General features: G+C 38.8%; 1 protein-coding gene across 1 annotated transcript; it reads left to right on the top strand.

Annotated features, from left to right (window-relative positions):
* The first annotated feature begins 5,065 nt into the window (after positions 1-5,065).
* Positions 5,066-27,133, top strand: npr3 (natriuretic peptide receptor 3). The gene is made up of 8 exons (XM_029439789.1): positions 5,066-6,026; positions 18,527-18,649; positions 19,385-19,560; positions 20,295-20,430; positions 23,493-23,587; positions 23,698-23,815; positions 23,931-24,015; positions 25,395-27,133. Exons 1-8 carry the CDS (start codon positions 5,366-5,368, stop codon positions 25,504-25,506), a joined length of 1,506 nt encoding a protein of 501 aa, XP_029295649.1. The 5' UTR covers positions 5,066-5,365; the 3' UTR covers positions 25,507-27,133.
* The last annotated feature ends 327 nt before the right edge of the window (positions 27,134-27,460 follow it).

The following is a 27,460-nucleotide window of genomic DNA, read 5'->3' on the forward strand; positions in this document are numbered from 1 at the left end:
TGTTACAGCAGCACACCACACACACACCTTGAAATTGCTTACAATGACAGAGTCCACGTGTAACACATGGCCACCAGGTGTCAGTAAAAGCACACAGACAGGGGAGGAACCCTCTAGCTTTGTGTGTTACTGTTCCTGCAATGGTACTATGGCTCCTACTGTTGAATGTTACACTTTTTACAATTGATAACACGCTTGACTATTTTAATACTGAGTTCACTTTTTCAAAACTCTTCACTAAACTGTGGATCCACCTCAAACTCAACCACCACCAAACCTCTTTGTATTTACAGTCCATTTTGCACGATTACATACTATCTAAAAAAATGTAAACTATCATTTAGACTGCAATTTTGTACATTCTGCTACATCTACAAAGATGTATTTTTTATAAAAGCATCAGCTCCTAATTAGGACATTCAACACTGAGCACCTATTTCCATTCCTTGATGACCTCTATGAGACGTGTGCCAGGTCAGGAAAGGGGACGTTGTGACGTCCACAGTTCTCTTCCAGTGGTTTACAGCTCATCCCAGGGTGGTGTCACTTCCTTACACCTTACTCTCCATTCCTCAACCCTACAGAGAAAGTTATTTTCCTCATGGAGGTGGAATGTTTATGACCAGCAGCCACATAATCGGATGTCCCTGGACGCAATGAATGCCGGATGTCTGGACATATCTGCAGAAGATTGCCAAGAATCTGACATTTTAGAGACTGTAACCATGAAATGTTAGGTATTTTAATCCGATTAATGACAAAACATATCAATGTTTTAATGATCAATGATTAATTATCAAAATGTTCTGAAGCCATTCTTTCCTTCCTGATATCGATTCCAGTACCTTGGCTGATCCGATACGAGTGCGTTAAAAACAAAAAAATATTTAAAATATATATATATATCAGCCTATTATATTTGAACAGCTGTATACTAAACCTGCATGAATGTGATGTGATTGCTATCATTGTAGTGGCCTGGCTCAGGTTAAACCCTTTGTAACACATGAACAAATACATACAGAGAATGAATGCCATAACACTTTATTTTATTGTCTGGTTTCAAACTTATTCATAACTGAAAAATAACTTAAATAAATAAAATTACGCATAAATAACAATTACTTTAATAATCGGTACTGCGCATGATTAGACAGAAGTGAGATGACTCACTCATGTGTAGTACCGATCGGGCAGGATGTGCAGATCAGGTAGCGAGAGACACGTGTTGTTGTTGTTTCTTTTTAGAAGAAATAAGTTCATAAATGATATGATAACCTGATTCTGGATCGGTGCATAGGCCGATACCCGATACAGCATTTTAAGATGTATCGGAGGCATTTCCGACACGAGTATCGGTATGGGAACACCTCTAATCAAAACTCAAGTGATTCATTTTCCTTTTTCAGTTTAATAATAATGTTGACCATATATGTACATGCATACTGCAATAAATATTAAAATGGTGAAGTAATTATGCCAGAAAAAAAAGGAAAACCATGTTAGGGGCCAGAAAGACACACAAACAGAGCAGAGCCTGCAGGTATTGTGCAGCAGGATGTCGTCTCACATCCTGGAAAGTTCTCTAGCAGTGATCAGACTGAGTTCCCACAGACGAAGCTAAATCCACAGCTGAAAGATGTCATTACATGACAAGCTGCTGAGTTCATCCTAATGACCTTAATTGCAGAATATCTCCAAGTTGTGCTTAATGGTGTAATTTGGACATTTCAGATAAAGATAGCACATAATTCACATTCAGTATAATACTTCACCTTTTCATGTAATGATTTAATGATTTTAAGTGTAATGAGAGCTGTGGAAAACATTGGCATGTACGTCAACAAATTCCGCTCCACTTGCCAGCAAACAAAATGTGTCTTCTGAGAGGCTTGGTTGGTGAGTCATTAGTGACACATGCTAATGAGCCACACTAAGTGCAAGGCTGCTGCTGGAGCAGAGGGTTTGAGCTGAAGTTCAAGGTATTTGCATGGTACTGCACAGAAGTCGGTCAGTGTATTTCTGGCCTGTATAGAACAAGTACTGATGGTTCAAGACATTCAAAGACACCAGTGGTGGAATGTAACTAAGTACAAGTGCTGCACATGAATAGACCTGACATAATTGTAACTTACTTTTTCCATTTTATGCTACTTAATATACTAATCTACATTTTCTTTAGTACATTTATTAAAATATATTATATGTAACTCTTCTGTAATAAAATGTCTAAAAATGACTAGACCTATTCATTTTAATCAAGATAATGGTGCGTTTCCTCTCTCCTGTCATGGCGTCGTCTCCCCTTTGAGCAGCGTCAGCGTTGTGTTTGTCTGCCAGAAGCTTCAAAAACTTTTTTGCCACATTTTTACCAGACACTTTGTACATCTTGGTTGGATGACTTTAGTCATCGGACGTCTGGATCTTAAGTTATCAGACTTTGCTTAAATTACTTAAAGCTGCAGTAAATGATTTTCTGGCCACGTGGGGGCAGCATAACGAGCTGTTGTTATGACGAACATGTGAGCAAACAGTTGCCTCTGTACACATCCAGCAGACACAGAGCAACATTAGCATTCATTCAGAGTTGGGTCTAATATTCTCTCTCCTCCAACTTCTGAGAAAAATATAATTCTTTAGCTGCTACTGCTCCACTATGTTTACCACTTAGTCTTGAACTGTGTCTGTCTACTGTTCGCTGCTGGGCTGGTGATGTTCGCTGGGTTTATCAAAGCTTTTTCACTGAAAACAGCTGCCTGTTGCTACTGCTAAAACCAGGTTAATGAGAGCGAAGAACCCCAAGCATGAATTACAAGAGGCTAAAAAGATCCGTAGAGCGGAGAAGATCGGCAGAGATAACTCTCTGTGGATTTGCCCTTTCACATAACACATTTGATGCATTGTCATTGTTAATATAGAAGATGAATTAGTGCATTTGTATTTCAATTTAATTATCTGAATACTTCCTTCACCACTGAATGAGACAATAGTGTAACTGTCAAACAAAACCACAGGCTGTCTATGGCATGTCAGAATTAATCTAAGTGTTGCAGCAACAATTCATGCACGACATTTCATCCGGGTGGTTTAGATCTCACAGAGATTCTCCTTGAATCCTTATTGTGTTGGCCCAAAGACAAAAACAAAACTCTCAGTAACTTCTTAAACTGCTGGTTACTGTAGTGTTAAGCAAATGTTACTCAGGAATCTTGCATTAGTTAGGTGCTTTATTCCACATTTGGTGCTCTCGTGAGTGTTTGTGTGTGTTCATGTTAAAGAAGGAACATGCCACCCAGTGCAACAGTGTGGCTTATGGATGTGTTTTTAATCATTTTAAACAACAACTATGGCACGGAAGAAGATCAGGCTCACAATAACACACAATGAAGATAGTTGTTACAACTTTTAGAAAAAACTAATACAAATTATTCCCAGATTTGTGCCCATGTCATGGCATGAAAGTGATTTAATTGATCATTTGTTGAGGCTCGGAAATTGTTACAGAATGAAGAAGAAGTTCATGTAGGCAATACAGAAATGCTCTAGTGAATTACCAGAGGAGTTCCTCCCAGCTATACTGCCAGTCTCAGTGTGTGGGAAAAGATATGTTCCAGTGTAAATGGGTTAGTGTATTGTTGTTACCATAGACTGTATAAATCAGTGGGCGTAGCCATAACCCATGACATAACCCATTGTTTTGTTGACTACCATTTTGAAGCCTCAAGTTTGACATTTTGGCTGTCGCCATCTTGTTATTTTAGAGCCAGAAGTGACCGTATTTGGAGGAGAGGGTGGAGGAGAGGGTGGAGCTGGGGAGGAGCGAGGCCAAGCGGCACCAGGTACCGTTAGCATTGCAAATGTTAAGTTGCAAGCTTGATTAGCAAGGTGCATCCATAATTCACTTTAACTGTGATATTAATTAGGATGCTAATTTTGGCTTAAAACATAATGTACTTACTGGAAAAAGTGAAGATCTGACTCCTCTGAGACTCAGACCCTATGGAAACATGATTATGTTATTTGATCCAGTAGACGCTGAACAATTGAGCCAAGATTGCCTAATGTTGATAACTTCAAACTACAATAAATACATTAACAAGGCTTCATTTATTAGTTTGTGACTCTGGGATCAAACCACAATCAAATCGCACATCTTAGGCTATTCTAAGTTCCACATACATTATTATGCACAGAAACTGAATTGTAATTATTCGATGACACACACCTGGGATTTGTTCCCCTCATCGACAAAGATAGGGGACAACTTTTTGATTTCTGTCACAAAAACCTTTACAGAATCTATTTATACAACCATTATAGTTGTTTAGTGGGGACACGGTGTAACAGTGGTTTTGTTAAATACCTACTTTGTATGTGGCTTTTTCCGCCAAGGAGGCCATGTTTTGGTCCTCTGCAAATTTTGCAAAATCCAAAACACTTCAAACCATTTAGGTATTCTCAAAAACATAATGGCTTCCATCATCCATCATATAGTAGATTGTATTGTCAGTGGCGGAGTCCGCCATTCCCGACCTGGTTTCAAATGACCCACCTACACAAAACTACAAAGTCCGTTTGTGTAGTCCTAGTAAACAGATACAGCAGCTGCTCTTCTTCTTGCTGACAGTATCTCGGGTGTGTTGGCTGTGTTAACCAGCACATGGTGTCACTACGTGACCTACGGGTGTCGCCAAATCAACTAGGGCTGAAATATTAAGGATTTACCTCAGTATTTAGGACCAAAATGAAATACATCATCAAGTTTAAATACAACACACAAACATTACTTTTTGACCCTGACTCTGGCGCCGACAGATGTACATCATGAATAAATGCATTTTTGAAAAACACAGTACATTTCTGTGTGTTGTTTGTTGTTTCAGGCTCACGGAACCATAATTCCCATTAACGACATTAACTCGGGCTGTGTTGAAGTGGCTCATTGTGAGCTCGGCAGCGGTGTAGCTTTAAGAAGGAGGTGGGCAGCGCTCCGATGACGCAGGAATAATCCTGAAAAGATGCTTCAAAACTCCAGGCCGGAGCCAGCGTGTGTGGTGGCTGCTGGCTGAGCTGGAAGAATCTCCGAGCCTGGCAGGATCAGCTGTTGGGAGAATATTTTGAGCAGGTTCAGGATCCTTCGAAGGAACTCTCAATGCAGAATAAAACACACACATTTAGGCAGATTCGCTTCTTTAAAAGACAAATACAGTTATTTACCATTAAGCCATTTACTCACGGCGGAGGGCTTTCTGTTTGCAGCTGTATGTGCACTGCCAAGTGGAGCCAACTTGAGGAAAGAAACATTTGAAGAACATCTCTCCAACACTTTGTCATTTATCTGAAGTTGGACTTGGAAAGTCGCATCATGCCATATTTCAGCACACTGTGTGTGTACTTTTTGATCGTCCTGAACCCAGTTATGACAAACACCATCACCGAGGACATAGACGTTTTGGTATTTTTGCCACAAAATAAATCCTACCCTTTTTCACACACAAGAGTCGCACCGGCGATCCTTTACGCACAACAGAGGCTGAAGACCGACGGAGGACAATACTCCGGGTTCCACTTCAACATCCACTTTGAGAACTCCGACTGTTTGAATGGTGCTCTGTTCATGTTAATGGACAGGTCTTGTGGGCAAAAGCCGGATCTGATTCTGGGTCCAGTGTGCGAGTACGAGGCGGCAGCGGTGGTTAGGCTGGCATCCCACTGGGACATCCCGGTGATCTCGGCAGGTGCCCTGGCCGCCGGCTTCAGCAACAAGAACACCGAATTCTCCCACCTGACCCGCATCGCCCCGTCCTACGTGAAAATGGCAGAGACCTTCACCGCGATGTTTGAGCACTTCACCTGGAAGACAGCACTGCTGCTCTACGAAGACGACAAGGAGGAGCGGAACTGTTACTTCACTTTGGAGGGAGTCTATCATCTGATGGCTGACTTTAACATTAAAACATATGCTTTTTCTCAAGAGGATCGCTTGGACACGGACGACATTCTCCAAAACATCCATGACACTGAAGGTAATGCCATTTTCAATATCCCCTTCGTAGTTTCAATAAGGTAGCTGTTGAGTATGTACACTAATTAAATTCCTTAGCCAAGGTGACGTCTTTAAAATGCTTGTTGTGTGAAACCAACAGACCAAAAACTCAAAGAGATTTAGTCGAGAAGTATCATAATCAACTCACATGAAAAGAGTCATTCGTCATTGTAGCTTTTGTTCTAAAGTTTATCCAACGCGCTATCAAGGGGATATGTTCCAAAAATAAATTCCCTTGTTGTGTTACTATCCCTCCACTGCAGCTCATCATGTAGACACTGAACAGAGAAAAACATATTGCATTAAACAGACTGAGTTTGGACTGAGACTATAATAAGTAACAATAATAATAATAACACTAATAATAATAATAATAATAATAATAATAATAATAATAATAATAATAATGATAATGAGATAAATCGTGTTGTAAGCAATGTTTCAATTTTCTAGTTATTTATTGCCGAGAAAGAGTCGTTGGCAATAGCAAACTTAGATCTCAGGCCAACAATGCTCCCTCCAACAATGCTCATTAAATATGTTTAAATTGAATATCACACATGTACAAATGGGAATCTAAGACATAAAATAGTGCAAATTTAAAATATAATATATAACATTAAAATTAAAATGTGATGTAAACAGCAATGTGGTAACTGTGCGTAATGTGAATATGTCACTTTGGGCAATGATAGAGATTAGACATTTGCCACAGCTTTAGATTGAATTAATAATTGTAATAAATATTTGATAGGTTAGTAATAATCATGAGCTGCGTCCCGACTGCCCGGTCAGAGCCCAGTAAAGCCACTTCATGCATCCCTCATGTAGGAGCTGACGATGAGGAGGATACTGGTGATGATGGGCAGCTGTGTTTTTATTTTTTATTTGTCCTCTTCATCACTCTGACATATTTAAATACTGACTGATTGAAGAGATTAGCAACATTGGTATATCGCTTCAAAATATGATAGACAGAAACCAGGTGACCAACATGGGACGCCCTCTTCACATGTGTGACATACAGTATGTGGCCTAAAGCTGTGATGGACTGGACCTCTTACCGTCATGTTGTAAATTAAACACTGTCATTGTCTTATTCTGCACCATTTCAGGACAGATGACAGTCTCTCAGATGGGCTAGTGAGATATTTAGTGAGAGTAACTAAACTAAAATAAATTGTGTTGGGTAGAAAATAAGCCTGTTTAAATGTGACATGAGCGTTCCAATGGGATCCCCCGACATATAAAAGGTATGATATCTACATGACCCTCAGAACAAACTGGCATATTCTATTTTTGGGAGAAAAGTGAGACCCAGGCTAACAACATTGATTTTTCCATGAACATAAAACAGATTTTGAATATTTGACCTAACAACATGACTACACAAGGCATAGAGTACACTAGGCTACTGGACTGGTGTGCTCTAATATAAATGTGCACATATACTTGTCGTGTTGAAGCCCAATGACTACACTAGTCCTTTTCATTTGGTAGCACTTCTCCCATGAAGTCAAACCGAATGAAGAATGTGTGTATGCTCAGGCTGTTTCAGCACTGATAAGCAGCTTGTTGGCTACGTTCCTCTGGTCATAACACTTCCTGATTACATCACCTCATATCACAGAAGTGGCTGTTGTATAAATTAGCATATATTATACATGCTAAATGCTGCAGAGCCGAAGTGCACCTGATGGCAAGAAATTAGTATTCCTGGCATGTCAGGTGCTTAACTGAGAGGTTTGAAGGGTTTCAGCAAAGATTGTACAGCAAACACTGAGCAGTGTTAGAGGGGAGAGGCAGCTTGCTTCAGCACATGTTGTAACGGGGTTCACCTGTGTATGGATGCTTACTAACACATCTCGATAAAACATGATTTGAAGGTTTCATATTGATGATGCTGATGCATTTCTCAGCCTTGCCAACATTAATCAGGAACACAGCGTTCAGAGCCCTGCCACTTTACATTAGATGTGACTATGCTGCACACTGGTGTTAATCATGTTGTCACATTCACACTTGTCGCACCATTTACACAATACATTGGCTAGATTCAAGATCAGAATGAGCCAAAATGATGTTGTAAACAGTTTCCTTGACCTGCCACTGGCAGTATCCGTTATCAGCACAGCCTTATTACACACAGCCATTCTGTACTGTCAAACCATTGAAAACATCCAGAGTCTGCACATCGCTGTGTTTTTTTTCATTTCTTTTAATTTATTTCCCCTGGCTAGAGTGCATCTCTACAGCATACTGGTGTCTTGAGCTTTTCCTTACTCGACACAGCAGCAGCTATAGGCCCAAGAGGTTACGGGTTGCTTGTCTCAGCTTCTGTACACTAAGGGGTCGAGTCAAAGCGGAATCCAAGTCTGAAAAGTGAAGCCAATGCGGAAATGTTTCAAACCTGCATTCTTTGAAATGGCCAGCAGGGGGCGTCTCCACTGGTTGCAAAAAGAAGTCTGATTGTATAGAAGTCTATGAGAAAATGACTGTGATTCTCACTTGATTTATCACTTCAGTAAACATTTTCCTAATTAGTTTATGGTCTCAATCTTTAGTTTTAAGTCTTCTTCAATACATCAAGGTCTACCTTGTGATTGACAGGTCGCTACCACGGTACTCAAGCATAATGCTGATATACGCCCACATAGAGGTATAAATGTGCTCCTGAACCTGATCTCTGATCTCTTCACCTGATTTTCTCCTCATACATTAAGAGCGACCCACAACATGTTGGTGTGTGTAAAAGACGAAAACAACATTTGATAACACACACAAACTTTTTTGGGTGGATTGTTCCATTGATTCGGCCTTCAAAGGCATTCCTTTGTTCCTGTCCTCTGCTATAAAACCAAGTGACACTTCAACACTGTTTTTCTCCAAAATCTGTACAAACTCTGCTTTAAGTGTCACAAAAACTATTTATGTTATGATTATCATATTGCATGCTCATCTATCTATATTTTTAATTATATTCCTAAAATGTGGTAATACTTGATGTCAGTATAACTTCTGTTTCCACTGTGCTAAACATGTCCTGTTTGATGGCATTTGGTAGGATAAATGATGACGGTTTTGGTAAAACTACTCAGGTGCCAATTAGGCCTTTTTCCCCGAAGACATTTTGACTTGGCACAGTAGGACAAGCACAGGTGTAAATTGTAAAAGGTGTAAAAATTATTGATGGCTGAATTCCATTTAGCTGCTTTGATTTGAAGTTCCTGGTATCGTGCATTCTTTGATATGTGTCAATCTCACCGGAACACTTTGTCAGTGAAATCAGTAACACCTGCACTTTTCCTACTTTGACAAGTCAAAATGTCTGCTGTGAGGAAGGCCTGTTGCCAAATGTAATAACCTCCTTGCTCAGAAATACAAAAATTTATTTTTTTAGTGACTGAATAATCCAGTTTTTCCTTGTTTTTGTGTTCATGTATCATTAAACTATATTGGGCCCCTATTAAAAACAGTACAGTGTTTTTGTATATAAAGGAACAATCGTATTCTTGATTTGATTTGGATGGATAAGCAACAGCATTGTATTAGTTGGCATCTGTTAATGCGGCAGGTTCCCCGTGAATTCTTAAAAAGTCTTAGATTTAGTTTTGAAAAGGTGCTCAGGACGAAGTTATATTAGCTATTGTGCACTGAATATTTGATTTATTGTAATTCAATAAAACTCAAACAGTGTATCCTGTAGTTTGTCGATTTTCTTTTGTTGGAGGTTCGAAGTAATGTTACATTATAAAACTGATACATGGGGGAAATGGGGCAATCAGTACGCTTGACAAACTTGGTTCTTGGAGATTTCCAAGATATTGATTTGTTTTAAGTTCATAATACAATATAGAAACATAAGCAGGAATATAATATCTCTATGCATATGGAATTGTTTTGGAGCTTCCTCAAAATAGACAAAAAGGTTTCCTACATTCGCAGCTCTTATTTCTGGGTTCCGTAAATCTTGTGACCTGGAAGAGGACGACACACCCGGATTAGTTTGTACTTAGATGTCTTAGTGCTTCACAATATCTGTGCTGTGCTTTATACCATGAAGGAAATTGCTTAAGAGGCTGTTTTACTCCATTTAAACCTTCTAAGCCTGCAATATTCTGTCACCCTAGATATTATAGACATGGATGTTTGGATAGCTCACATGTACATCATGAAAGGGTGATTAGACTATCTGATGTGAAGTTCATGGAGGCAAACATAATCGCTCCATTAGATTCCTGCAGACACATGAAGGCAGCTGGACACATATGTTTCTAAATCTGCAGCTTCTGATTGGAGAAGTGCTGTGACAGAGCGCAGCTTCATTACGCACGGCTGTCCACCGTGTTTATCGTCATCAAATCTCATGCATATGAAACCCGTTTGTAACAGGATACAGAATAACGCTCCACTCCTCGACACACATCAGGCCGCTCTGTTATAACGATTACTGGGGCTAATGAATCCTGTGCAGCCTCCTTTCTAACTTCCTTCTTAGCTAGTGGCGTTTCATGTTTTATTCTGGAGTCACATCACACTGCAAACGCTTTAAGATGGGATCACAAGATTCTTTACTAGTTGTGCCAGTTGTCATTGTACTAATCAACTGTTAAAAACCAACACCAACTGCCTTTGGATGCATGTTTGTGGTGCTGTGTTTTCACGTCACGCTGCTTTGGATCATCAAGACAACAATATGAAGCAGATTTATTTGTTGAGCTATTGTCATCGTGCATCAGATATGAGACCAGTGATGGACTGTCCAAGAGTGTATTTATGAATCACCTTCTTTTCCACTTCAGCCACTGATGTTGCACTTAGTGCTGCTGCACATACATGACCCAAACTAGCAGGTGAGCTCGCAGAAGCCCACACAGTCTGTGCACCCAAGACCCACCACTTTGCACTTATGCTTGGCCAGTTAAGATAGGGCCCTTTATACTGTAGCATCTTTACTCTATGTATGTAAAAGATAGTCAACAAGTAAGTGATGAGTGCAGTGGTGACAAAACAATCTCAACTCAAAGGTCCACTTATTAGCTCACAGTCTTCCTCAATATTATGTAGTTTACTTTATTTTATTTATATTCACAGAACGAGGTTATGTTTGGGATATCCGTGCCAGTGATGCCGAACAACACCAGAGGCTGTCATGAGTCTTACAAAATGATTGTTGTGATGATTGATTATGTTGTGATGATTGTAATGATTTGTTTTATGCCGTCACTCAATTGGCCGTGAGCTGGAACAAGTTAGTGACATTGGCCCATAACTGTGGAATGTGATCCTAACTGGCCTGATGGTGACGCTGTAATTAACGGCCAAAAGCAAAAATGTCGACTCTGATTTACGTGAAATTTGACACACATATCCAACTGGACTTGCTTAAGAGAAAATAAAACGCCTGGACCATAAGATTCAGCCATGATGGATTGTTTGGTGATTTGCATGATCTGAAAAACAGTATTATGACATGTACGTTTTGGGATTTGACTGTTTCAACCCCACATTTGGTATACAGCCAAGCAGGACTGAGATACACCAACACACACTAATTGGGCAAGACCGACTCAAAAGCATGGCTGTCATCAATCAAGAAACATCATAAATCTTGACAGATATCTTCATTCATTGTTTGAGAATGGTTTTGCCAAAGCTTCTTGAACCCGACCGAAAGTGGGAGCCACAAATGCCAAAAAACGTGTTTCACGTGTAACGTGTATGACACCAATTTCAGTGCACACGCTCTGGGGATAAGTATTGACCACAATCCTAACTTTACATTGATTGGTGCTTGTCTTTGAGCAATCCTGATTCACCTCAGTGGAGACATCGTTCACTATGTCATGTACATACTGAGCAGGTCTTGTTCACATCCTATAAAAGGGCCAATATCATCATTTTGAGTGTGTAATTATTCATGCATGTGGACGTGGCATAATCCCATATTCATTCAAGTCAAGTTGTACTTCAGAAATCAGTGCTCCGACTTCTCCTTAGACAGACTTTGGTAGAAACTCTAACAAAGAGGAGCTTGGTGATTTGATGAAGCCCGAGAGGGTTGTTGTTTTTTCTGGGTACCTTTTTATTATTGAGTGTAGTGAACCAGAGCTATTTCTCTTAGTTTTTCATTATATTTATAAAATAAATGTTTTCTGTAAATTAGTGATACTATCTTTTGGATGAATCATGGTGAACATATGTTTGATATTTAAAAATACATAATTACTTTTCACTTTAAGTATCAAATTACATTAAGTAAGTACATTAATAAAATGTGGTATTATAGAATTTGTAAGGGCAAGGTATCATAATACTTTTTCTAGTACTGGTATCTAGTTTAACTGATCCCTTTGCAACAAATTGTGTCCCAGTCTTTGGCATCAGCTATGCCAGTGCTGGTGTACTTAACCCAAGAGCTTTTCATTTAGTGATTTATGATTTAGTTGAATGGATCAGTTTTCATGTGATGGCTCAAACGATGAAAGAGTTAATTGTCCCCAAAGGATGAAGGTCAGTGACTTCGATGCTCTGGCTTTTCCTCTAGCGCCACCTGCAGATCAGAGTTTTCACTGATCCAGTGAAATATCTACTTGATAGTTTGGGACAAAATGTGGTTTAGATATCCATGTTACCCAGAGGATGAATCTCAATGACTTCAGTGTCCACCAACTTTACATCCAGCGCCATCTTCAAATTGTCAATTTGATCAATGCTTTGGTTTATGATGAAATACCTGCAAAACCGATGACTTTCCCATCAGCATTCAGTGAACTTTGTGTTTGATACTAATTAGCATGCTCACAAAGTAAGATGGTGAACACAAGCACCTGCATTTTCACTGTGAACGTGTCAGCATGCTAACGTTAGCATTTAACTCTAGCTAAATGCCTCACAGATCTGCTAGAATGACTGTAGAAACTTAGTCTTATTTATTAACAATAGACCTTTGTGTAAATATCACCTTAATGACACATTTGATCAAAGAGTTACTTCAGAGTAAGTCATTTAAGTATTTCAGTGTCAACATAATTGTGTGTGTGCCCAACACATCTGTAATGTATGTTTATATTATATTCGTCACCAGAGAAGGGTGTTTGGCTTTGTCACGTTCATCATTGTTCAGGCGCACCTGACTTTTAAAGGGAATAGGAGATGACACTCTTATTGATTTATTTTATGTTACACCTAAAACACACCTGTGATTAATTAAGATAATAAATACAACGCCTTACTTTGCACCCAGATTATGCATCATGTATCTTGCAAAAGTGGAAGTGGACACAGCTACAATGCACTTTAGACCATGCTCTATAGAGTGTCTAACTAGGGCCCATAGAGTGTTAATAAGTGAGCTTTAAAGTTTGCTTGTAGGAACCTTTTGGTTTCCTCCTGTATTGTTTTCAGTTGTTGTGCTAAGCTAAGCTAACCAGCTGCTGACTGTATCCTCACATATATATATATATATATATATATATATATATATATTGCCATCGTTCATCGAACTCTGTGCCAGAAAGCTAATAAGAAATATTTCCGAAATGTCGATCTTTTGCTTTACATTAACAAAGAGATTCTCCTGAAATTGTGACGCAGCGAGACAAGAGACGACTCAACACTTTTGCACAATAGAAAAGCATCATCTTCACTTGACTGTGAAGTATTGTTAGCTTTCTTTAACCCGTGATCGTTGACCGAGTACAGATGCCGCCTTGCAGAGAGCACATTAAGCAATAATTTATGGCATTTACGTTAAGTATCTGCAACAGATACAGATATAATCTGTGGCCAGTGAGGTCTGTCACTTAATGAGGTGATGACGTTCAGTGCAAAGCGAAGCTCCTGCTTACCTGAGTATTTTACACTTTGCTAATAAATAAAGACAAAAGACAGACAATAGATTCAACAAGAGATTTTTTAGCTTCAGAGTTGAACAAATCCAGATGTTTCATCAACCTGGAATTAGATCCAAAACAGAACCAGCTTTCAGAACCAGCTCCTTGTGTTGTTCTAATCACTGAGTGCATATCTCAGATCATTAGTCCTCTGCACAGTGAAGCTAAAGGGTTCTTTGTTCTGTATTACCCAGACTGTCTTTGTATACAACCATCAGACTCACGTCATTCTTCAACTTTGACCTACTTACCTTTCCACTCACTGTTGCGTGTGCACACATTTCAGTTGTACCTCCATATAAAATGTTTTGGATAATCCTAATAAACGGTTGGTCTGTTTTCAAGCTGTCTGATCGTGTTACTTCAACCGTCAGACTTTTTTTTGTGTGTGTGACGTCTCCGTGTTCCCAGATGATCTCAGTAATAGGACAGTACGAGGATAGATTACGAGGGTTATATACAAGGAATGATGACGAAATCTACAAAAATAAGACCTAAGATGTTGTGAAGCAGAACAATAATTTAAGGTTGAAGAGCTCTCATTTCTTTACGGCAGTAAACGTTCTCCGCACTTTCTGTTCCTCTCTATGTATCCTCAATGGAAAATGAAGTTAACCGAAGGCGGCTGTTGGTGCATCATCAGCTTCTGTCCAACACGTCTGGCAAAGGTTGTGCCTGAGGCTGTGCATTTATAATTGCATTACAGGTAGACCTGTGGCTGAGATGAACACCATGATGTGATAGAGCAGAATCAGTTTCACTTAAATTGGACTGTGGTGGGACTGCAAACAATTATCTGTTAGTGAAAGATGGTTTTTTTATGAACATTTTTCCTCAAATCTTGTAGTGTGTGTATTTTTGAGATAACAGAGAAAAACATCTGTGAAGTTTCTCCTTATGTGCGAGATGCAACCCGATTTGAAAATCGATTAGGATTCAAAACTCTATCTGAGCCCGGCTGAAGACAACTCCACCACGTACTGTAAGTAACATCATCACCAAGTGTTTAGTACGTTTAGAATTCAGCATAAGAAAGCAGACCATAATATTCATATCAGGGCTGCTGTATATTCATATATACAGTATGTATATTACTACAGCTGTCATTGTGTCATAGTGGAAGGGGAAACTTTAAAGGGAATAAAATGAAGGAATTAGCCAGAAGAGGCCATAGGTTAGTAGTCAGGCACTTGGCTGTTGTAAAATCATTAACTCACACACAAGTGGATGATTGATAAAAGGGCCACTATATATACCTGGCAAGGTTTCCTAAAATAAGCACACAGCAACATTAATTAATAACTAATACTCATTCTTCCGTCAAGCAATGTAGTTCTTTAGTGACATAGCATAATAGTTGCCAAGCAACACACAGACTCTCTGGAGTTTGATTAAAAATGTGGCTGATTATTAACATTTATCTGGATATCCTTATTTATTGTGCAATTGTTAAAGTAATGAAACGGTTTTCATCATGTTGCAGTTATTATAACCACATGTGTCTACCTTCTGCAACTATCACACTCACTTTGACTAGAAATGTGAATAATAGGCAGGATACAAATAAAAACATGATGAAGTTACAAGTTAACTCAGCGCAGATCGTTAGTGTCACGCGTACTTTGTCCACATTGGATGGAGATAAAGAGTCTGCCTGATTGTCGGCAGCAACAACAGGTAACGTTATTTCACCTTGGGGTGGATCATCTCGCTCTCACCATGTACATTAACCACACGCAAAAAGGACGTTGTCATCCCTTTTGTTTGTAGCCATGGTTACAGAGAGTTCAACCTAAGAATGAATGACAAATCCTGTTTCCATAGATTGGTTATATTAATTGTATTGATGGTCTTATGAATTCATCATGACTATGATCTCCAGCTGTGCTCACCAGGTTGCTTCAGGTTTCTGTACCATCAGCTGCACAACATTACAACATGTAACAAACACTTCAGAAACATGAAGCACTTCTGTCGTGATTGGTCCATTTCTGATGCTAATCCTCCTGAGACATGCACTCCCATCCTGAGTCTGTATGAAGTCTTTGTGTTTGGAGAGAACTCCCCTTGGACTCCAGCATAGCTTTGACTGTACAACCACAAATGTATTAAGGTTCAGCCTGAAAGGGAAAAGGACAATACTGTTATTAATAAAAGTATTTGTTTGTATCACGTTGTGTCTCCGTCCAACTCAGACAGATTGATTTTAAAAGGAGCTTGCTCTACCTTACTCTCTTTTCTTTATCCTGTCCACCTTTCTGACAGATGGATCCAACAACATCAATTCTTGTTTTTGGAGTAATGGCATTACACATTTGCACAACAGCCCCTTATTTGCATATGTTCTTGGTTTAGAAGTTTACGGCCAACACAGGGCACTTGAAATACACTGTGGGCACTCAGTAAGTGCACCATGTGTTGCCCCATTCCTGAGTTAATTTGTAACTAGCATCAGTGCCCTAGCAAAAAGGAAAATCCAGAAGTTTTGAAATATTGCTGGCTGCTAGCACTGCCCCATGGAATGGCTTGCAGAGCACACACAGGGCCAGTAGTGTGTGTAGAGCCCAGTGTAATTAAAGGGTGCTATAGTGCTGGCAGGACTGAGGTGAAGTTTGTCCCACTGACTCAAGGGATATTTCAGGAGGTGTGTTTAAGTGACAGAGTTGTGAGGAATGTTCCAGCAAGACTCTGAATCTTCCTTATTAACAGGGACGCTGGGGTTACTGTGTTTTCAAATGCAACCCTTGTTTGTGTAGCTACTTGTTTGTTGGTTTATTTATTTTTAATCACTGGGACACCAAAGGAAAAGTTTATATCCACGTAGGGAAATATTTTTGTACGTTTAATATTTTTTGGCAAACCCTTTGCTCTCGTGATGACTTTCAATGATTACATGTTTAGTTTCACACAAATGGAGCTCCAAATGAGAACAGCGTCTGCACTACCGGAGGATCATCACTGGTATCACAGTTGCCAATGTTTCACTGTTCTGCTCACTCTGACCTGGAACATGGCTAAATAAAGGGAACATTCTAACTATGGAGGGTATTAGTGCTGTAACTGCTTCTCTCTCATTGTCTGTGTTCTTGTCTGCAAAACCCATTAATGTGAGCAGGAGGAGATGCTTCAGTTGATGCTTTGAACCCTCAAGCCTTTCTTGGTCTGTGAATTGTATGTAATCAGAGTTTTGATTAATCGTTCTTGCAGACAGATTATAGAAAGATAGCATCACCTCGAAATGGAACTGTGTGAATTATACACATTGATACGGAGACCCTGAGTGACAGTTTGAGCAAATGTGACGAAAAAAGATTTTTGTTGTATATATATAAAGTATTATAAGTTTAGCATTCATAATGCTTCATAACACCAAGCCACAGTGTTTGAAAAAAGAATCTGAACCTGCACATTATAACAACCCTAACCTTAGTCATAAAGACAGATAGAGAACTGCGTTAACGTATTATAACAGATTATAAAATCTAAGTTTCTGAAATGGAATAATGTCTTATAAACATCAATAACATGCTATAACATGACTTTGTGAGCTTTAAGTGAAGTGACAGCAATGTATAAGGCTATTAGCAATTGTATTGTCAATTATGAGTCATTCTTTGACCTTTTTGGATGCTCCGAGCACCGTACAATAGCACCACCAATAGATAAACCTCTAAATCCAAACTGGCTGGACTGGGTTTTCACAAACAACGGCTCACTTGACCTCAGTACACCAGAGCATTGTGACACCTCATCTCTCTCTCCCTCGACCGACCGGCCACACACTTGCTATCGCTCGCCACGGTTCTGTGGGCTGAACGGAGATGATTCGGATGCGGGTGGTGGTGGCAGATCAGCAGTTTATTAAAATCATAATTACTAACTCGCCGTTACACACACACGCTCTCTCTCTTTCCTCTCTCTACATATATATCTCTCTATCTGTGTCTGTGTGTCTTGCTCTATCTTTAACTGCACTCACTAGTGTTAAACACAACCTGTGCATAGTTATAACTTTAGTTTAATTTAATTTAAGTTATAACTTTAGTTTAATTTAATTTAAGTTATAAATTTAGTTTAATTTAATTTAAGTTATAACTTTAGTTTAATTTAATTTAAGTTATAACTTTAGTTTAATTTAATTTAAGTTATAACTTTAGTTTAATTTAATTTAAGTTATAACTTTAGTTTAATAAACATGTTGAAAATACATATAAAAAAGATACATAGGCCTCCGGGCTTGCAAAACACTGATATGAGTTTTATAAAGCCTTATCAATGTATTATAATGTCATATTCGTGTGCTTGTAATCTGATGACCTTCATATATTGTGCAGGGGGATACAAATCCCTGCCAACCAGCAAAGGTCATGTAGAAATCATCAAACCTCCCCAAGAGAAATACATACTGTCTGAATGGGACCTCACACTGAGAGCTATTTACATGTGCGGACATCAGTAATGAACTGAAGAACATTCTGAAAATGTTCTCTCAATGTTCTCATGGACATTGTTACTAAGATTTGATAAGGTATTCCTGCAAGCTGCTGACTATAACTGCATCTGTCTCTGTGTCATTTTCCTGCAGTGGTGATCATGTGCATGGGAGCAGACAAAATACGAGAGATCATGCTGGCTGCACACCGGCGACGTTTGACCAATGGCAGTTATATGTTCTTTAACGTTGAACTCTTCAATGCCTCTTCTTATGGTAAAGTTAACGTCACATCACTTTTAAATATGTGTTTTGCTATATTGATGAACATTCAACTGAACTATTTAAAATGTTCTGCAGTCTAAATGTATGAATATGTTTTCTATTTATTTATTTTTAGTCAACAAATATTTTGACAGTGAGATTGATTTCTATTGTTTTGGCTTGACAGTAGATTTGAATCATGACTGTGGGGGTGTTTACGGAAATGGGTTTCCCAGGAGTTTGTTGAGACTTAACCCGGGCTATAAGTAGAGTGAATTTGGAAATTGGACATTCATCAAGTGGTGACAAACTCCAAATCAATGACAATGTTGTTTTTTCGTCAGGCAACTGTTTCCTAACATGTTCTGTATTGCAACACAGCATGAATGTAAGACATATTACATGCCCATTGACGTCCCCGGCACTCTACATGATGCAACAGCAATGAACACAACGATTAATGTCATTTGTGCGCTGCAGAATTGTAATTAATGTAAATCTGAACTGTGCAGGATTAAGAGTTTGTTTTCCTAAAACAGCTGCCTCTGTTTTTTTTATGTTTTTACTTTGCCATTGGGTTTATTACTTGTTTCCTTTTTTTTCTTAAGATGCTGTTTATTTTACTGCACTGTAGCTAGCCACTCACTTTAAGTTCTGGATCAGTATTTCACAAATTGATTTTGATGAAACAAAAAAATATTTAACAATGTCTGAAAAATGTTCTGTTTCTTATAATTAAAATTCTAGGAAATGGCTCGTGGAAGAGAGGAGATAAATATGACAATGATGCGAGGCAAGCCTATGCTTCTCTGAACACTGTGACGCTGCTCAGGACAGTCAAGCCTGAGTTTGAAAGCTTCTCCATGGAAATGAAAAAGTCTATTGAAAAAGCTGAGTTTCATGACTGCAAAGACTGCGGGAATGTACGTATGTCTGTTTATCTTATGGAATCTCTCTGTACTATTAGTGACTGATGTATGATGAATATGCAGATGCTGATAAGTGATAACATAAGATAGAACTTATTTTTATCCCAAGGGAGATTGTTGTGCATCAGGTGCAGAACAAAGTAGGAAAAAGTGAAAATAAAGATTATCAATAAAGGTACATAAATAAAAATGTAAAACAAATATCCATAATCAACTAAATCCAAAATATACAATTAAAACATTTGAGTTCCTGAATGAATGCCTAATAAATACATGGACTCTTAACTCAAAGTCTGTTACCTTAAAGAAAACATTGCTAAATATAATTGTATCTGTCTTTGTCCTGTCCTTGCTCTGTGGCTGCAACAAAAAATTGTGGATTATGAATGTAGCTTTTATTCACAAAACCAGACTCACATCTATCCAATTGCAAATTAGATTTAAAATTGCCACCATAGTACAAGTCGGCATCATGGCGGCTACAGAGATTCCATGTGGGGACAGAAAGAACTGTGATTGGTGAGAGTGAGCTGCTTGTGTTTTCTCATTCTCATCTTATCTGCAGCTTAACAGCTCGCTAATGACTGCTGGTCAAAATAGTATTTATAAGCCCCGATCAAATGTCCTACTTGTTTCGTAGTATACGTTGTAAAAATTGTCTTGTCAGACATTGTGACTATCGTGCATCATGCAGTGTCATTTCAATCAGACTATATGTTTCATTTTAGGTCAACATGTTTGTTGAGGGATTCCATGATGCTATGTTGCTGTATGCAATCGCCTTGCATGAAGCTATGAAAAATGGATACAGTAAGAAGAACGGAACAGAGATCACCTCACACATGTGGAACAGAACCTTTGAAGGTAAAACACACTGCTTACGGACTGCAACACCACTGATTACCAGAGTGGCGTGGTAAAAATCTAATGCAAAAATATAACTGCAGTTATTTCAAATATCCTAAAAATAACATACAGCATTGCAAAACAGTGGCTTTTTTGCTGTTTCCAGCTTTTGGTTTTCCTTTTAAAACCATCATCAGGAGCAGGTAGAGATATGAAGTCAGGTCAGGCCACCTTAAGTGAGCATGAGCCGCTAACTTTAGGGCTAACCCACTTCACTTTAATCAGCAGGTGGCAAGAAGACATGACGGGAGCTTGGGTTGGGTCTTGAAGGTGCAATGTGTAGTTCCGATCCACCTGCTCCAAATAAATAGGGAGCAGTATTTCACCTCTACTACTGGGTCAATACAATCTGAATTCATCAATCATCAAAATCATCGGTTATTTAAAAAATAACTATATATGTCTAACTATACTCTCTCTTCTACTGTTGATATATTTATTGTATTGTATGTATTTTTTTACTCCTGTCTCCAGTCAGTTCATTAGAGCAGACTGTTGAAACTCTGAGAGTCTAAATATCTCTACTGTCTTATAATCTTCACATGGAGCTCAGATATCTGTGTTTACTGTGGCACTGGGGGCTGTACACTCCGTGTAAGGTTATGTTCTGATAGTTTGTATATTGGCTTGGGTCTGGGCGGCAGAGACGAGGAAACGACTCATGTTTTTGTTTCGTCCTCCGCGCCAACATAGTACTACTTCCTGGGAGGGGAGCGTGCAGCCATGTGGCAATGTTGACAAGCTCTGAGTCTGCTGGAGTCAGGCAGCTGTACTTCTTCTCCCTCTGTACTCTGGACTGGAGCTTCAGTGACTCACAATCACCTCTAGAGGAACAAGTGGTATTACAGACTGGATGGGCCAGCACTAGTCAATAAGCCAGTTAGGTCAGAAACCCTGGTTAGTCTATGCTATGAAAATTAGTAATGTAAAGGTAGAATGAGTAGGATTTTTCCGTTGTAGTTTGAAAACATTGAAAACTGGGCCCTCCTCCGCTGTCTCAACAACACTAGCCAGCATGCATATTGATCCAGACTGGAGAATTAAGCAGAGACCATGCAGTAGAATTTATTTTTATGAATAAAATGTATTACTATATTATTATTATTTTTGCAACATGAGTTCAGCAGTCTCTTTGGTAGAAGGCAAATTGGTTAGTGGAATAGAACTGTAAGAATGGTGTTACCTTCAGATGGAGGCAGACCCGTGACAAAGTCCAGGGAGATGTGAGACCAAGGACAATGGGGAACAGGCAGAGAGTGCAGGAGACTGGCAGGAGCATGAGAAGGGTGGGCAGGCTTTAATGAACTCCCAGGTATCTTGCTCCATGGAAGACCACCAAAACCGTGGTTGTAGGAGGGTGAAGGTGCACACACGGTCACGCCAGGGTGGTATGCCAGATGGTAGGATTGTCCCCACTGGAGGACCTGTGAATGGAGATTGGTTGGAACAAAGAGATAATTAGGAGGACAGGCGCTGGGAACAGGAGACTAAGAGTGAGACTTTTTTAACTTGCTCTTAGTAGCACAGAAAATAGCGCAGATGACACAGGCAGCGGGAAGGATCCCCTCAGGTAGGAAAGAGACATTCTCAGACTGGAACTAGCAGGACAAGGCTTTCTTACTTAACATTCTTGGATCCAAAGGGGTAGGAGAGGGAAAAGTTGAAGGGATTGAAGAATAAAACCTGTCTGGCCTCACGTGAGATCAGCCGTTTGGCGGAATGGATATATTTCAGGTTCACAAAAGGCTGGTCCACTTCCTCCAACCAGTGCCACTCTCACAAGGTTAGTTTGACAGCTCTAGGATCCCAACTTCGTAGTTCCTCTCGACAGGTAACAGCTTGCAGGAGAAGAAGGCACAAAGATGAAGCTTGTGGTCCTCTGCAGATCTCTGAGAGAGGACTGCACCAGCTCAAACTGTCAAGAAGGATCAGGGAGGTCGACTATAGCAGCATGAGTGAAACATAGTGTAACTCACCAAAAGCCTTGCAGCCCAGGGCCACATAAAGGAGGAATTCTGGGAGATGAGGCCTGCAGTTCTGAATGAATCTACGGTAAAAATTGGCAATCCCCAGAGTATAAACTTCTTACAAGAGGAGGGGATGGACAAGCCATTGGTGGCCTCGATTTGTATGCTGCCGGCGTTGATGATGAATCCCAGAAAAGACAAATACAAAGAGTCATGGAACTCACATTTCTCTGCTTTAACAAAGAGTCGGTTCTCCAGAAGCCACTGGAGAATTGTTCTCCCGTGCTGCACAATCCTGTTCAGATCTTGAGAAGATGAGAATGTGTTTAGTAGGGAACATCATTAACTATGCTTGGAAAACAGAGTTGGTTAGACCAAACGGCATGACAATGTACTTCTAGTGTCCACCAGGTGTGTTGAAAGCTATCTGATTCATCCCCCCACCTGATAGAAACCAAGTGATAAGTGTTTCTAAGGTCAAATTTAGAAAAGATGGTAGCCCATTCCAGAAGTTCAACCACAGAAGAGATAAGTGGAAGTGGGTCCCTGTTCCTGACCCAGATGTTATTGAGGCCTCAATGGTCAATATGTCCTTCTCTGGATGAGGAGCGTCAAATGATGCCAGCAGCATACGCCTCGTTGATCCATAACCTTGGTCTACAGGTTGGATATGGAGAAGAGTGGGCCCTTGGTGGGAGTTTAGTCAGGGACAAAGTCAATGCCACAGTCTTACAAACAATGTGGAGGCAGAAAGGTGGCTGAAGCCTTGTTCAACTCCTCCTTAATATCCAAGTATTCCAGAGGCACCTCAGAGAGGTCGGGGAACTGAGAGGGGACATAATCCCTGGGAATAATAGGCACATCTGATCTGATCTGCTGTGCCTATTATTCCCAGTATCCAAGAATGTCTTGATAGATTATAGACTCTTGAATAACATTAAAGTACTTGCTAAGTAAAGTATGTGAATGAACTCTTCTTTTATAATGGCAGGAATATATATATTTTTGTAGTATAGTAAGTGATGTTCTCATTGTCTTCATGGTGGTGGACAGGAATTGCTGGCCAGGTATCTATTGATGTCAATGGTGACAGAAATGGAGATTTCTCTTTGATGGTGATGACGAATGTTGAGGCAGGAACATATGAGGTAAGAAAAATCTAAATTCTAACATTGTGGCATCTTTCCTAACAGGCAGAAGATGCTAAATGTGCTTGTGGGAATTCAACTGGATGATAATATCGTATACTAACTTACAGGTGGTTGCCAACTACTTTGGTGAAAATGGAACTTTTCAACTACTGCCTGCCTTCAACACTGACCATTTCACACTGAGAGGAAGACATAAAGAGCACACAGAGATACCAGACAAATCATGTAAATGAACACCACTGTTCACTGACACCTGTGAAATTTGACTTGAAATGTGATTGTTATCTACACTACATATGATGGAGTACATGTTTTTACCAATAACTGCTCTTCCAAACAGGTGGACTAGGAGTATCAGCTTTGACTGGAGTCATAGTGGGAGCTGTTCTGGGAACTGCAATGCTTATAGCATTCTACTTTTTCAGGTAACAATAGGTGATATTTATCTGCTCACGTATACTAATGTTGTCACATTGAAGTTCTACCTGTCAAGTACTGTCAGCTGGCTCAGCTGTCAATTAAACAAGTCCACCTGCCCTACCACTCAAAGGCCTAGCTATATGGTGGCCCTGAAGTGCAAAACACAACAGCAAAACAGAAAACAAAACATCAAAATAGATATATAATACCGATAATATCTACACTCATGTTCACACCACAGTAAGGAGGGACTTGCTGCAAAACTGGTGGGAAAATAATAACGCTGTTTAAAACACCGCAAAAGCAACTACTTTTGTTTTTTGTACACTCCGAACTACAATAAAACATAAAAGTTGAGAGGCAACAATGTGCTGCAAGTTATGCAGTCTACTTCTACTTTTCCTGCTAGATAGTGCACTCAATTAGCGATTAGCGAATATGCCTTTAAATAAGAAATTATAAATAAATTCAAAAGATTACTTTGACATGATTTTTGATTGTAAAAGTTGACGACATGAATAATTAGATTTTTATAATTTTAGGTCTTGATTTCATAGACTTAACTATCTATATTTAATTTAACAACCACATAGCTGAGAACTGAGGATGCAGTGACAATGTAGTCCAGCAATGCAACACAAGTCAGACAATCACAACCTTATTATCTAAACCACTTATTTGGATTTGGCAGCAAAAGTGAGCACGCCAAAATATCAGTTAAATATAATTGTGTATAGCATAGTAAGTACAGTACATGACTTATCAGCAATACTAGTAATAAGACAAAGGAAATTATTTCCTTCCTCCCGATTGTCAACTGTCTCCAGTGACATTTAACAGTCTGGAAATGAAACAGGTCTTTTCATACAAATACTTGGGTGTCATGGACTCCTCATGTAAAAAGATAAAGCAGCACATTTACTTTTTTGTAGACTCAGCTATTTTGGAGCGAGTATCCAGATAATTGTTCTGTTTCTTAAATCGGTGCACCAGAGTGTCATGTCATTTTATTATTATTTTATCAGTCTATGTTGCTAAAACAAAGTCAGTGTGCTGCTGAATGAGACCTGAATTAAGAGGATATAATGTGACATGTGCTGTGCTTTTGTAAGGATTCAAAATGAATTTCAGTGTAAACTGAATAAAGTTGTGTCATGTCGTATCGTAAAGTATCTTCTGTAGGTAAAAGCACTTTGCAAAATGTAATTAACTTTTAAAGCACAGTTTAGATAATCATTTTCAAGTTTTCACCACCAAATAAGTAATAAAGAGTGTTTATCTGCTGCTTCTCTAACTCTCAGGGATTTTGGTAAGATCTTATGATAAGTGAAAGGAATGATAAAAAAGCAAGTATTTTCCTTTAATGTGATTCATTCCTCTGCAGAAAAAACTACAGGATTACTATCGAGCGTCGCACACACAGTGAAGAGTGTGACACTGGGAAGCACCGTCAGTTACGAGAGGACTCCATCAGATCGAACCTCTCCGCAGCGTAATGGGCTGTAGCAGCAGTCCCTTCACAGAGAATCACACATCTCAATGTGACCAAAGACTTTGCAATGGTTGTCAGTGGAGCCATGCTGTTAAAAATGAGACATTTTGTGTTTGTATCCTTTTAATGTTTTGACGTATTGTAACTCAGGACAGTTGTAACAGTCACAAAGCACCACTTACTTTGATTCTCCTGCATACAAAAGGTATATGATTGTATTGGTGTATAGAAAGCTTTGGCCATAAGATTTTTTAAAGATTTTTTTAAAGAATTTGTTTGATTCTTTTTAAATATTCAGATGGTGGTTACCATGACTGTGAATGATTGAGAACAGATGGTGTATCTAACTCTACATTTGCATGCACTAGTGGTGAGGGTGAGGTCTACCTTTGCCTCTCAGGTTGACAGGACAAATAGAGGCCTCATGTTTAAGGTTGGTAGATGATAATGGCAAAGCAAAACTTTTGAGAAATGACTAAAAATGGATATAGGCTCAACCTATATCAATAGGCTATAAGCTACTGATATTAAGCTACTGATATTGTAAGATTTTCAGTTCACCATAACCTTGCTGAGATCCAGATACAAATGCAAGTCCTCCTTCCTAACTGAGCACATAGCTCCTAAAATGAGAAACACTGGGTCATAGATCTCTTCTACGTCTTTAAATTGGCTTATTTACACTTCTTCCTTTTTAAAGGTGTCTAATTCATTGAAATTGCTACCTGCGTTAGAGATTGTGGTCCTACTTTCTGATAAGGCATACTTTACAAAGTATGCTATATTAATGATTAATAAATAATCCACTAATGCTTTACAGATCAGTAATACGCCAGTAGTAAGAACAACTTTGGTTGGGTTGTGGTTCTTCTGGCTTATAAAGGGAAACTACAATTTATTTCAACCTGTATGATCTTCCAAGTGCTCAGGTTTGATGTGTGTTCTGAGATCTCACACTTTACTTTGGTGAGTACAATGTTGCATAGCTGATCAGAGTGGCCAGAGTAAATAGTTGTGAAATGTCTTCTTTTTTTAAATAGCGATAGCTAAAACATAATGCAAGTTCCCGACTTATTACTCATACATTATTAAATAATTGATCAACATTACCAAATACATAAGTTTCAAATTGTATTCCTTACCAGAGAAAGTGGAACTGAAATCATAATTAATAGTGGTAGTGATGATAGATAATTATATTTCTGTGTTATAAAGGCAGTGTGAGATGCTTTCAGAAGCAGTAATGACTGTAGTGACCTTTAGTCATGTGGGTTGCATTATTCATGCAGGATTTAAAGACACGTTTTTCACAAAATAAAGACAGTGAACTTGGTAAACAGCCTCCACAGCCTGCTGGTTGAGTTTGTGTGTTGGGGAAATATTCTAACAGATTTATTGTATTCAGTTTCAAAAACACTTTTATTCTGGAGTACCACATTCCCTTGCTTTATTTGTATCTCTGTATAGTGTTACTATGATACTTTTGGTATCTGGTAGGATATAGTGACTTAACGGTGACCTTTATGTATTTAAATTATTTTGTTATTCAACATCAATATTTTAAAATGTGTATATCTCATTATTGAATTTAGAGATTTTATTAAACTTCATTCATTTGGTTTCTTCATATCATGATTTCTTCATCATATCTCACATTTCACCTTCACTTCAGTTGTATCCAACGATGAGTTCATGGTCATTTTCTTTATGGTTATGATATTTGTGTAGAGACTGTTTGATTTGTATAATAGTTGTCAATTGTTTATTATTGTTTGTCTTTTGATTATAATATATATTTGAATCATATATATTATATTTTGATTTGTTTAAGACAATTTGCTCTAAATCATTATGTTTAGTCTACTTTCTGTCAAGCTTTTTAAAAATGTAAATGATCCGTTGTTTTTGATAGAACAGAGAGAGAGCTCAATACTATAAGCAGAAAACAGAAGAAGTAG

This window comes from Cottoperca gobio, chromosome 9, assembly GCF_900634415.1.
Source record: "Cottoperca gobio chromosome 9, fCotGob3.1, whole genome shotgun sequence".
NCBI lineage: Eukaryota > Metazoa > Chordata > Actinopteri > Perciformes > Bovichtidae > Cottoperca > Cottoperca gobio.